We start from the raw sequence: 14543 nt of genomic DNA on the forward strand, positions 1-14543 counted from the left end.
CTCTTTGTTTCTTGACACCCTCCATCCCTTTCCCTATCACAACAGCCAGGTTGATCTCTTCAAAATGTACATTGGATCACTTGCTCCTTTACTTAAAATCCAGTGATCAGTGCATTTAAAATGAAATCCAGATGACCCTAGGAAAAAGAAGAGTATGAACAAGCTTATACAGATATATCTGAAGACTATTTTTTAAATCAGCTTTACGAGCTCTCAGTGGTTTTCATCACATAAATAATGTTACAAATGGTAAAAGTGCACACATAATCCAGACTTAATTTGGCAAAATTAATCAAAGTGGATTTTTCTGTAGGTAGTTGCTTTCTGCAGTGCAAAAGCAATGCAGTGGCACCTGAAAGATCTTCCCCTGGCTATACAGGGAGAGAACCTTCTTATTTTCTTGAGTTTCTAAGAGCGGCTGCCTTCCTCTACGTGTGGTATATAGCAAAGGACATTTGTGTGTCATATATTCATAAATTGGGGAAGGGTTTGTAAACAGATGTGTAGATATAATAGGTCCCCCAACATGTTGACCTTTATAAACTAACTGCTCTTCATAAGGATTTACATATGATTTTAACTTTTTACTCTTAAATTATGATGGTTAAATTATTTTTTACTATATAGTCCCATAAATATTCATATCACTTTGTAGCGCTCTCACTTTAATGCCTCTACTGTTTTCCCACATCTAGTGAGAAACATAACAATAGTATATAACTTTATTTCATCTAGGTCCTTCTTGGACCCCACAGGCTGATTTTTCCAGTTGTGTAACTAGTGACCTCATTTAGTTTTTTCTTTGCTCTGTTCTTTTCATCACCAATAACCTATTTAAAAATAGCCCTATAGTTAGAATAGGAGTTGTAAGTTCCATGGAATGGGGAGTACATGTGTGTTCCCTTTCTAAATAATATTCTGCAAATAATGTCACAGAATCGGTTTCATTTCATTTATATGTATATATTGATCATCTTTCAGCAAAATCACTATAGGTAAGGATTAACTCTTTATTGAATCATGATTCTAATTGTTATTTTAAAATATTAGCCACTTACTGGTTATATCATTGATTACATATTCAGATGTAAAAGGGAAAAATTTTTGTTCAAAAGTTCTTTTTACATTCAGCCATGTTGAAATTCTTTTGTCACAGTGGTCATGGTTTATAACATGATTTCTTAGATTCCTAGTCATCCTAGTACTCAAATTCAAAAATATTGTCCCATATCTAATTACAGAACAATACAGTTTTCTGGTTGCTGTTGTCAACCTGCAATGTGTACAATTGTCAATTGCAATTTTGTTTCAGTCTCATGAAACCTTGTCTTTTGCCCAACCTATGCACTTTTCTCAAATTCCTTTTCCTAGGTTTAGCTATACTGTAGCTGGCCATTCATTTTTTTGTTATATGCAACAGGAGTTATATTTCCAGAAGCACTGCACTATTCCTGATTGCCTAGGACTTTAAGGTCGGTAGTGGTTTCTTGACATTTGCTGTGCCCCTCGTAGAAAATATCAAGGAAGCCAAGGCTGCATGTTGTAGGTTCTCTAGTCTTCTCCCTATGTTTCCTCCTCTTCTGAATTAAATGCTATCCTCAGCTGCTTCTCACTACTTTGGCTCTTCTCTCATTTGGATCCATTTTGCTCTGGTTTTCCTGGATCATCTGAACTGGCCCTATTTTATAACACACACTTAGGATGCTATCTGTCAGTCCCTACCAAACTTCTTGCCTGAAATTGGTTGCCACAATTGGTCTCTTCTGGAGAAGGCCTAATTTTGGTTCTTTTAAAACAAGTAGCTAGGGAGAAGTTCTAGGACCCTAAGAGGCCCAAATACTGGTAGTTCAAAGAGTTACGCTGCTATCCTTTTCTTTTCTAGCTAAATAATATCACACACCATTCAAATATGGCCCAAATTGCCTTTAGCTCTCTGCTTATGATATCCCTCCCTCTCCTCCCCCCAACTCTCCTCATCCCTCAGTTAGGGATGGATACGGACGAATTTGTCTTCAACTAGTGCAGATATTCTAGTTTTGTTTTGTTTTTTAACCTATCCTGGAGCATAAAGGATTGGCGATAATAACAGTCAAACATATCTCTGTTATTTCACTTGAGGCATGATTCCTTATTTTCTAGAAGTAATATTAAAAAGACAGACTAGTACAGTTTTTCAACCAAGATTTCTCAAAAAAACCTTGCAATTATTACATGTAATTAAAGTGTGAAATTTGTCTTTTTGAGAAAGATGTATGCACATTTTTTTGTGATTTACTGAAACATAAGTTAACATTCACAATTTGATACTCCTTTTTCCTAAAAATTAAGGGGAAATTTTTTTCATTAAATATATAAAAAATAATGGGAAGCTTCAGTCTACAAAGAGAACCAGGGATCTCTCACAAGGCTGATTCTGCAAGAAATACCAGATTTGTTTTTTCAATAATAAAAAGATTGTTTAAATAATATTCAATGGCGAAAGAAAATATTATTGTCTCTTGGCACATATACTCAGGTTTATAAATGATGTTCCATTTGTGCATTTGCTTTTTTGTTGTAAATTCACAGGAAGTTGCAAAAAATGTTCGGGAAAGTCTCATATACCCCTCACCATTCCTCTTGCAATATTAGCATCTTGCATATTCACATTACAAATCATGAAACATGCAAACCGTGAAACTGACACTGCTACACCATAGCGCTTATTTATATTTCACTAGTTATACATGTGTATATCATTGTGTGTGTGTGTATAGTTCTATACAATTCTATCACATATGTAGCATGTGTAACTACCACCACAATCAAGATAGAGAACTATTCCATCACAAGACTACCTTGTACCACCTCTTTATATCTCCTGTCCTCTCCACCCCTAAATCCTAAATAATTAACACTCTTTCAAGAATGTTATATAACATGGAATGGAATCATACAATACTCATGTGTAATAAAATTGGCTTTTTCCATTTAGTTTAATTCCTTTGAGATTCATCAAAGTCATTGAGTATATCAACAGTTTGTGTTCTTATTATTGCATGGTATGCATACACTCGATGCATACCTTCTTGATCACGGTTTTTAAATTATTTTCATACATTGCTGGATTCAATTTGCTAATATTTTGTTGAGGATTTTTGCATCTAAGTTTATAGGAGGTAACTATCTGCAGTTTTCTTTTTTAATACTGTCTTTGTCTGGTTTGGGTACCAAGTTAATACTCATCTCATAAAATGAGTTGGAAATGTTCCCTACTCTTCTTAAAGGATTTGTATAAAATTGATGTTATTATAATTCTTCTTTAAATATTTGATAAAGTTGGGTTCAGAGAGTTCTTTTTCAGGAATTTTTTAATTACAAATTCAACTTCTTTAATGATATAGAACTTTAGGTTATCAGTTGAGTTTTAGTGGTTTGTAGTTTTCGAGGAATTTGTCCATTTCTTCTAAGTTGTTGAATTCATGAGCATTATGAACAATATTATACAGTTGTTCATACTATTTCTTTTTTATTCTTTTAATGGTTGCAAGATTTGTAGTGGTGTCTTCTATTTTGTTAATGATATTGGTGATTTCTATCTTGTGACTTTATCTTTGTCAGTCTTACAAAAGTTTATCTTTTGTTTTTGCAAAAAATGAGCTCTTTGTTTCATTGATTTTTCTCTATTTTCCTGCTTTTAATTTCATTGATTTCTGGTCTTATTTTTATTGTTTCTTTCCTTCTGCTTGCTTTTGGTTTATTTTGCTCCTCTTTTACTAGCTTCCTAAACTAAGAACTTAGATTTTTAATTTGTGATCTTCTTTCCTAATGTAGTATTTTTAGTATTATAAATGACCCTCTCAGCACTGCTTTAGCTGAATAATGCAAAATTTGATGTGTTATTTTTTCATTTTCATGTGTCTATATAGTTCTCTTAACTCTGAGACTTACTTGTTGACCCATGGGTCATTTAGAAATAGGTTCTTTAATTTCTAAGAGTTTTAAGATTTTCCTGTTGTCCTTCTGTTATTTTTGTTTTGTTTTTGTTGTTTTCTGAGCCAGTATATGGTATACTGCTGTGACTGTTTTGTGGGTGCTTGAGAAGTATTTGTATTTTCTCCCTTTCTTCAGTAGACTGTTCCATAAATGTCAGTTAGATCTTGTTGATTGGTTGATGGTGATGTTCAATTCTTTTACATGTTTGCTGATTTTTTTTGTCTAGTACTTTCTATCAGTTGCTAAGAAGAGGGTATTGAAATCCCCAAATATATTTGTGGATTTGTCTGTCTCTCCTTTTAGCTTTATCAATTTTTGTTTTATGTATTTTGAAACTGTCTTATTTAGTGCATATACATTTAGGATCGCTATGTTTTCTTGGTGATCATTTTATCATTATGTAACATCCCTCTTTGTCCCTAATAAGTTTTTTGCTCTGAAGTCTATCCACTTATCCAATATTAATAGAGCCACTCTTTTTTTTTATGTTTGTATGATATATCTTTTTCTATACTTTTATTTTTCATCTGGCTATTTTGTTATGTTTGAAATGAATTTCTTACAGATAGCAAAAAAGTTGGGCCCAATCTGTGAATGTCTGTCTTTTAGCTGGTGAATTTAAACCATTTATATTTAAAGTAATTATTGCTATGTTAGGGTTTAGGGACCCAGATTATTTTTGTCTCATGGGATTCTTCTTATATCCTTAACCATTCAGCAATAACCACAAACACAGGTCTAATGAATTTCTTTCTTCTTCATCTTTTTTTATCCATCTATCTCTCTACTTATTTGAGAGAAGGGTTTCCCAAAAGTGAGCATTCCAATAAGCCCATATGGAAGCTGCAAATCTTCTTGAGAACTAGACCCAGGTCTTAAGTCCCAGAATCTTACCTTCACTACATTGCATTGGTCACACAGGGCCAACCCAAATTCAATGTGGGAAGTGACTACACAAGGGCAGGTATTCCAGGAAGTGAGGAATATTAAGGGCCATCTTGGAGACTGGCTGTAACTACCACATTCATATGCTAGAGTTGAAATCCAAGTCACAGGCTGTAACTCAGACCCTGTCAATTAGCTAATCACTCTGGGACTCAACTTTTTTTCATTTGTGAAATGAGACTGGCTTAGATGACCACTTGTGTCCCCTTCTGATTCTGTGAGTCTGCATCTTCCTCAGTCAGAGTATCTTGACTGAGGTATAGTTAACAGTTTAAAATTGTACATATTTGTGTGCCACCTAATGATGTATGTGTACATTGTGAAATATTCAGGCACATTACCATTTTACCACTGTGTAAAAGGAAAGACTTAACTGTTGTTCCAGTAATCTCTGGACTTCTCTAGAGCTCCGTTTGGCAAACTAATGCAGTTACCCTCGGTTTCAGAAGCAGCCAATATCCAACATTAGAGTGTCCATAGATGATTGTAGCTATAGCCAGCCTGGGTGAGTGATCTGGTTCATTAAAGAGGCTGGAAGCTTTATACCAACCAAGCAGTAGCAAAAGAACTTGGCATGGACCGGATTATTTAACAGAACTCTTCTTTCTGAAAAAAAAATCAAAATCTGCCAATTAGGGTTTTTCCTTTCCAATTTTTATGTGTTTGATTTTAAAAGAAATTGATCAGATTTTAGTTCAATAGTTTATTCATTGTTATATAATCTTAGCCTTGCTAAGCCTCCTATAACTTCCATTTTACCTGAATAACTTCCCCCCCAAAATGGTAACTTGTTTTAAAAACAATAAGACATTCGTAGGACTGCATCCTGTTGTGTTCCCCTAAGGTTCCTTGTACCTCCCACTCTGTGCCAGGATCCTCAGTCTTGTTACATACGGTCAGCCTTAGAATAAACTGACAGTTTATTCAGAAATTTTAAACAGAGGCACCATTCATTTGAGTGACTCCCTCCCAAAGGGAACACTTTGAAAGATAATACTCATTTAGGGCAGTAAAGGAATTTTGAGGGGTATCTTTACTATATAATCACACCTTATATACTGTCTTTTAAAATTATTCCTGACAGTTGTAATTCATTGTTACAAGGTACAGTATGTGATTTACAGCCTTGATAGAGATGTGCTTTATGGATTCCAAATCATGGTCATCACTATACTGTATGCCTTTGGCTTCCTGTGGCATGATCTTGTAGAAGTGGTGTCAGATGTTTATTTTTACATTCATGCTTCTATACTAGATTGGAGAACAGAGACCTTCCCTTTCTCATCTTTGTACCTGGCATCTTGCATATATAGTAAGCTTATTGAATGAATTGAGGCCTAGTGTACAGGAGAGACTTAAGTTTGGCCCCACGTAGGTCAGAGTCCCGTTTTGATAGACTAATTGAGGATTCTTGCTGTAATAATGGATACAATAATAATGAATAGAAGTTATTTTGGATAGCATTGTTTAAAGTTTATTTCAGTGACAACACTAAAGCTTTCCAAAAAGTTTACAAGTATACATTTTGGCTTATCATATATTTGACCTAATTCTTTATATTTATTTTATCTTGTTTAATTCCTATAAGCTATTCTTAAGGAAAGTCCGTAGGGGAGGAAATATCATCTGTTTACCCAATGAAATGTGCCTGTCACTTACTTTTCACAAGAATTCAAACTAACTAGATATACAAAATTAATTTAGTGGCAGTGATTAAATATCTAGGCATAGTATGGTTAGCTGTGAAGTAAAGTTATGATCCTATGTTTGAAATTTTTAACCTGTGCCATATAGTAAAAGAATTACAAGTTCAGCAATAGATTTTCACCTGAGAAAATGTGAATAGGAAGCATCCTTGTATATTATAGTTCTGATTTTGTTTACAGTGTGAGCTATGACAAAATGGGGAAAGGAAGAAGGTACTGGGACTTAGTAAAGTTTTTGTTAAAATACAGTGTAATTACCATTAAATTCTTTTGCATTTTATATAAGCCAGGTAGTAAAGATTCTTAGTAAAAGTTCACATTTTGTACCCATTGAACCAAAGGTATTTGACCAAACATGAGTTTTTGAAAATAAGTGATCTCTGTGTCTCTTTCTGAGAATAGTTTAAGGAAATACAGCTTCCTACTTACCTTAGGAAAAAGACTTAAATTTGAGGCCCAACGTCTGAAACTAACTTATTTACAACCTCTTTTCGATTGGGTTTCCTAGTCATTGATTTGATTATTTTTTCGTCTTTTATGATTTGATATGTTACAGTCCAGTTTGGAATGATTTTAAGTCCAGAAATATCCTCCAGAATAAATATTCCTGTGTCTAATTCTGTAGTGTCTGTGTTCAGGAGGAATAGGCAGAAGTTCAGATTCAGAGGGTGCCAGGTCGGTAATTTGGCTCCAACTGCATGGGGAGAATAATCTCTCTCCTAAAATGAAGCACAAGGATAAGTAATAACTTTTTATGCATGATAAGCATCAAAAATATGAACCTGCTGGTCTTTGCTTTTCATTTTTCTTTACCTCTGTCTTTCAGTGAGAACCTCCTGCAGTGTGCACACGATGTGATCAATAACTCAATAACTTTTTTCATGCAGTAATTATCTCCATGTGATATTATCTGAACCCTGTTTTTCTTTATTACTCAAAAGATGCAGGAGATATTTATGTAACCAGCTGATCCCATTTTGGATAAAGGTGCTTTGTGACAGCAGGAGAAATAGTATATTTTAAATAGCGTTTTTAAATAAATGCTCTATGGAAAGCTTTTCCAGTTAATTTTCACTTAGCACAAGAAGATGATTACCAAAAGGTTTGGATCTAAAAGTTGTACTTTGTGTATTTTACTGTATGATAGACATTCTTTCTAACTTCTAATAAACACAATTTAAATTAAAATATTGAACCATTTTACATAACGGTAATTTTTTTCTGATTCCTCTAACTCACTGTAGATATTTACAGAGGTATAAACCAAACACATTAAGTTGTGCCATCTCCTCGTGTCTCACAGAGATTCTCATTGTAGGCAGAGATCCTGCAAGAGTCCCGGATGATGATCCCAGATTGCCAGCGCAGGTTGGAAGCTGCGTATACTGATCTTCTGCAGATACTAGTAAGTAGAGACTTTCTGTCTTATGTTTAAAATTTTTTCAATCTGATATATAGGAGGCAAAATTTTTAAATATTTAACACTGAAAACTAGTTGGTGACAGATTTTGTTCCTTTACTCTGTGTACCAGTGTATTTTTAAATAATAATAAGGGAGTTTAAATTATGCCTCCAGTAAAAGTACTATGTTTAGTATATTTATTTAAACTTAATTAAATATATTTGAGTTAACATGGTAGGTGTTCATAATATTAATATTGTCCAACAATATCTTGAATTATTTGTTTTTCATACATAAAGATCTTTTGACACATTAAAGATGAGTAGATTGAATTTTAGAAGTGCTAAATGTTTCATATGAATTTGGACCATTATAAAAAGGGTCTGGAATTCTTTCAGATTCAAACCTAAATTTGGAAAGAAAAAAACATCCCAGTAATATAGGCAGTCCTCTCATTAACTTGGACCTGGATAATACTGTTATCATGCTTGCTATATAAATGCCTTGTGATACGGTGACAGAGTCATTTTATAAAGAATTCTAGAATAATTAAAAGTCATCTAATTTCTTTCCTAATAGACACAAAAGCATAATACTATATACCAGGGATACCAAAAAAATATATACACATGACTTGTATTCATCTTATGTTATCGGAATGTATTGAGTATTACAATTTTAATACAGTGTTTTTCCTTTCTTAAAATGTGTGTAGATTTTTTTGGCACCCTATGTATAAGACAGTTGTTATTGCTGATGATAATTTGATGAATTCTAACATTTACTAATCTCATTTTATATTTATATTTCTTGAGCGAAATTAATTACTAGCTACACAGGTGTCTCCTAACTCATAGTTGTTCCCTATATAACAAAAATAATGTAAGACTTTTTTAGGATGGTTATATGTATTCTTTGAAAGAGAATGAGATTTATTTTCCCAAAATAGTATTAGGACTAAATCTGTAGAAAGGAAGAGAGAAATGTTCACATTTTACTTGAATTTTGACACAGAACTTCATGTTTATTTATAGGAACCTTTTAAAGGCAGGATAAATTTTCTTAACAGCCAAAAATGAAGCTATGATTTTTAAATAAAAGATAGATGAAAGCAGGAAATAATTACTCTATTAAAATACTATCTGAGACAGAAGCACCATTTATATTTCCTGACAATTTAAATGCTTTTTTGTCTGATGAATCTAGTAGCTGTGAAAGTAATAGAAATTGCTTGAAAAAAAATAATACTGTCTTCGGATGATGTATTTGTGTCTAAGGATGTATTCAACAATATCTCTACCCTCAAATGGCTTATATTTACTGACAGAGAACAAAGACATATTTAGGTGTAATGTAGAGGTTTAAGAAATTCTTACCTACAGCCTGAGGTAAACAAATTTAGTCCTTTTGCTTTAAGTTTTCATTAAATAAAATACACACCCTTTATTCCCTCTGCTCGGTAACTACTTGTATGTCTCCAGCTTTTATTGATTGAGCTGACATGAATTGATTACCATAGCTTTATTGATTTATTAAAAATCAAACAAAATTTCCTATGCATAATAACTTAGATATTATTTCATTTATCTATTACCATTATAATATTTTAGCAAAAGTTTTATGTATAAAGTATCAAGGAAAAGCTCAATCTTTAAATATCAGAAAAGAAAAGATGTTAGTATTTTGTTTTGTTGTAGTAGAGTATGTAATACTCATTAACAAGCAGGCAGTTCACTTTTCTAATCAAAGATTGTATTTAACTCTGGTATGACACCACTCATCTTCTTTGTCATTGTGAGTAACTGGAGGATTATTTTGGTCTAAATTTTATCATATATGCAACGCATTAATAACTCATAATTGTTTTACTTTTAGCCCATGATTAATAAGAAATAATACTGTCTTTGTATGGTGATATGTTGACAAAATAAGAATAAATTTTAAAAATTTTTTCTGGTTTATATTTAATTACTTAATGTCAATAGCTTTAGATGACCATGTTTTTCACTTATGATATGAGAATACAGTGAAACCAAACCAAACTATTTCTTCCCTTTCCTGAAAAGAAAGAACATAACTGTGGAAAATCTGTGGAATCACATTATATTTAGATGAGGCTTGGGATCCTTTTTCTTTTATTTTTTGAGGTTTTTACATTGGTGGCTTGTATTAGTTGAGTAAATAGCAAAGCACTGAAGTTTGAGAAAGATAAACCTACCTTTTATTATATTTTATTTCAGGAGAGTGAAAAAGAGTTGGAAGAAGCTGAGGAATATAAGGAAGCACGTTTAGTACTGGATTCAGTGAAGTTAGAAGCCTGAAGTTTTTCTGTACATGGTATTTTTTGAATTAATCCGGGGATTCATTCCACAATTCATTACTTTTGACCACTGCTATGTGTTCAAGTAGTATGAGAATGTGATTCTTTTTATGCAGTTGCATATCTTTTTCTTTGCCTAATTTAATGTGTCAAATAAATGAATTCGTCTAATAAAATTGTTTTTTTCATACTTTTACAAAATATTTTTATTAACCTTTTATTAAATCATAGACATTTTTGACAGTGAATTAAAATCTGTCAGATTCTATTTGAAGTCTAAATGTTTTGGTTCTTCAGCATGGTTTGAGTTGAAAATATGATACCATTTTATTTTTTTTTTTTAGATAAAAATACAAATTTTGAGCAGTTTATTCTGAATAGGGCACAACTAACTCCCTGATAAGAAAGAAAGAAACTCTCTATGGATAAGACCTCACATATTTATCCCTTCACAGTGAAAATCTAACATTTCCATTACTCTAAACTGATGGGAAACATTTGAATTCTTTTCCAGAAAGACAGATTTATAAAGAAAACACCAACCATTTAAATCTTCAAATAAGAGTCTTTTGAACAGTAAAGAATTGAATTGTATTTTAAAGGAATAATGACTATTGCCACTGGTGTGCTGGGAAATGTTTAATGGCTCTTCAAGATGGGAAAGGAACCTCTGATTTGTAACTTTTGCTGATTTCTGTAGTATGAATACTACCACTGTGACCGATTCCAGGCTGCTAACGTGACATCACTAAACACAGAGTTGGGAAGATACAAGCCAGCTCCAACATACACTGGCTGTAGCCAAACCTGGATTACTTTGACTGGAAAAGAGTATCGCTTTATCACAAGATATTTTTTTTCAGTACAATTATAAACCCGTTACCTAATCATTTGAGTTTTTTCCCCAAAAATATATGACAACTGATTTAGTTTGCTTCTATTTCTAGAAAATGTGTGTGAGCCTTATATCACCAGCCTAACATGAGCAGTGAGCTAATAAACCAAAATAGTAATAATAGCAATTAAACTTTAAAACTCATAATTGAAAAAATAATAAAACTTGAAATTTTGCTGCTATAAAATACATACTTAGTAGTATGACTGGTCTGATTTTAGAGGTTGCAAATGATAACTAGAAACCAAAACATTTATTGAATATATCAGAAAGACTAAAGAAGAGAAAAATACTATTCTTTCCTAATGTTATTTCTAAAGGCTAGTCTTTTGTTTTAAAGCACAGAATGTATAATTCATAAAATAAAATCTTTATACATGCAGAAGATTATTTCCTCAGAATAATATATCAGAAACATTTCTAAATTGAAATGTCATTATCCTAAAACATACTCATGCCATTTTAAAAGTATTTGAGGCGAGGGGAGAAGAGTAAGGAAATAAAAACTATAATTACAATGTAAAATTTCACCCTAAGTTTCAATATTAGAGATTTGAGTACCAGGAGAATTGAAACTCTTTATTTTGTGAATGGTATTATAAGCACCAAAACAGGTTGATTTTGGGGGGAGGGGGAAGGTATGTTTGCTTTTCCAAATAGGATATCATTTAAGGAATGTATTTGACAATTTTTTAAAATGTAAAACATCTTATTTCACCCTTTTGCAAAATTCATAAATATTGTATATACTCATTGCAAATTATTTCCTGGCCAATTAAAGCTTGAAGAGAACATACTATCAAAAAAGAAGGAAGGAGAGAGGGAGGGAGGGAGGGAGGAATTTGTACCTAAAAATAAGAGAAAAATCATATTGAAGGGGAAGTTTTGCAGCCAGGACCTGAATGTTGCTTGCTGGAAAAAAATGATTTTCTTGCCAAAAAGCCTAAGAAAAATAAACAGCAAGTTAGGTGAAAAGAAATACATTTTTAGAGAATGCCTGTCTCAACTATAGATTTGATACTGGATCTCTCTCTAGGTACTGATGAGAAGCAGCGAGAAACTTAACATTCTGTGAAGGCTTATTCCTGGGAATTTTTGACACATTCACTTGTTTTCATGGCCAACAGGCACATTAAATTACGAACAGTTGTAAGTGACTCAACATTAACTTGTTTCTAAGCTTTTTATTTAAAACCTTACATCTTTGTAGCAATAGATAGAAATTCCTAAAAGGAATGTTGCCTTTTTTTCCCTGCTGCCAACACCTGACCACCAACCAACATATAGCAGTTGCTCAATAAACATTTATAGACTAAGTGAAAAGCAAGAACATCTGTAACCCATGGAGTGAGAGAAAGATGCTATGAAGGATTTCATCACGTCACAAACACAATACACAGCTTTTCAAAGTGTTTTGACCACAAACCACACTAAAACACATTTTCCATTGTGACCCAGTACATATGGGGGTCTATATGTACATAAAACAGTAAGTATCCTTAATATATACAATTCCTCAGATGTTTTCTACTGTTTCTTTTTTTTTAATAGTGATCATGACCACCTGCAATTGAGTTGTGAAAAACACTACCCTAATACAATAATGTAAAATAATTCTACTCATAAAAATTCTCTCATATACACACACACATAGCTATATCAACTTCTTAGGTCTCAGAGCAGTTGTGTCCGTGAATGTGTGCAAAGTTATACACATTGCAGATACTAAGTGTCATGGTAAAGTATAATCATTTATCATTTGCTAGGTGCCATTAGTCCTTGCATAGACTAATACAATGGCTTCCATAGAGTAAATAAGCAAAATAAAAACAAGTGACAGAATCGAGTAGTAAGCTTAATTGTTCCGTAATTTTCTGTACAGTAAAGGACACATCATTTCTAAGTAAGTAAGAATGTGCATAGGATAAAGAAATAGAAACATAACATGTGGAATGAGTAAAATGACCAAACCCAGGGTGGGTTTAATGCCAGTAAGAGCATCCCCAAGTTCTAGCATTTTCACTTGGACATTTTTGGCTAATGGGGATTCAGTCCTAGTAAATCAGAGTACTACCCAAAGTCTTGGACGGGAGCTTTCAGATTGGGCTTTTGGGACATTTACATTGTGGAGGAGTATGAACATCTCAAGGACTAGGTTGTCTTTCCTTTATCCTATTTTGTACCAGGTGGGTAAGTCACGTAAACAGTTCCTTGGGGAGGAAGGGTTGAATTACAGAACTTGTGGGGAGAGGGGAAAAGCACACCACTAAAATAAGTATGTTTACTTTATGAATAATGAAAGCTGGTTTAAACAATATGTTGTAATGTTCATTTAACATTTCTTGACTTTCTGGTCAGGAACATTCAAAGCCTAATATTTAAAAATTGTCTCTATGTCTATACCTGTGCACTGAATCACTTCCAAATTGAGCAGTCAAACCTGGTTAATCTAAATTACTTTGCAAACTTCATTACATTACTTGGCTTTTTAAAAATCCTATCAAATTTAATAAGGACATATCCTACAGCTGGTTATCACTTAAGTCTTATTATTTGGTCATTTAGATAAACCAAGGACAGATTAATCCTTTCTTTGATGGCAGGTTAGGGTCTTTAAGTGTCAGTGTAAACTTGACATGTATGTGAGCAAGAGCTGGTAAGCATTTGGCATTAAAGGGTTAATAGATAATTTAGTCCTTGAGACTCTTTTGAGTGCTTTAGCTGGAAAGAAATTGAATGGTTTAGAAAGGTGCACTATGAAACAAGTTATAAGTATTAGTGTACTCGAAATTTTCAAGAGTGCTTCATGAAAATCTACATTACACTCCACTATTCATCTTACTGCTCTAATTTGTTCATGTGTGGGACTGTTGCACAGAATGGTATAATTAATTTATGTTACAATAGATCTGCACCTTTTGTGCTTTCTGTTGACTGCTGGATAGTGGACAAGGTGCATATATGTCACAAAGGTTAATACTTTTAATGCACAAAGAGCTCTCTCAAATTAATTAAAAAGAAAAAACTCCCAGTTTCAAAAATAGACAAAGCATAGAAACACATCACAAAAAGAGAATGCTAAATGGATAGTTGTTTTAAATGTTTCATTTCAGTAGTAATCAAATTCAAATTTTAAAAACAATGAAGCAAAAGTTTTAAAGATGAATACCTGGTAGCTATGGTATAAAGTACTAGTCAATGAGATTAGATAAAAGGATAAAATGAGAAATATTGGAAAAGAGGCATCGTTTTCATATGCAGTTGATAAGATATATATAAGGAAAACACAAGTGATTCATT

At 32.8% G+C, this 14543-nt stretch overlaps 1 protein-coding gene across 1 annotated transcript in view; it reads left to right on the top strand.

Annotated features, from left to right (window-relative positions):
- TBCA (tubulin folding cofactor A) overlaps nucleotides 1-10538 on the top strand; it is a 67630-nt gene extending 57092 nt beyond the window's left edge. The window contains exons 3-4 of the mRNA XM_019728165.2: nucleotides 7945-8031; nucleotides 10269-10538. Coding sequence (XP_019583724.1) covers nucleotides 7945-8031; nucleotides 10269-10349 — 168 coding nt within the window. The 3' untranslated portion in view covers nucleotides 10350-10538. The remainder of the gene's footprint in view (nucleotides 1-7944; nucleotides 8032-10268) is intronic.
- The last annotated feature ends 4005 nt before the right edge of the window (nucleotides 10539-14543 follow it).

This window comes from Rhinolophus sinicus, linkage group LG03, assembly GCF_036562045.2.
Source record: "Rhinolophus sinicus isolate RSC01 linkage group LG03, ASM3656204v1, whole genome shotgun sequence".
Taxonomy (NCBI): Eukaryota; Metazoa; Chordata; class Mammalia; order Chiroptera; family Rhinolophidae; genus Rhinolophus; species Rhinolophus sinicus.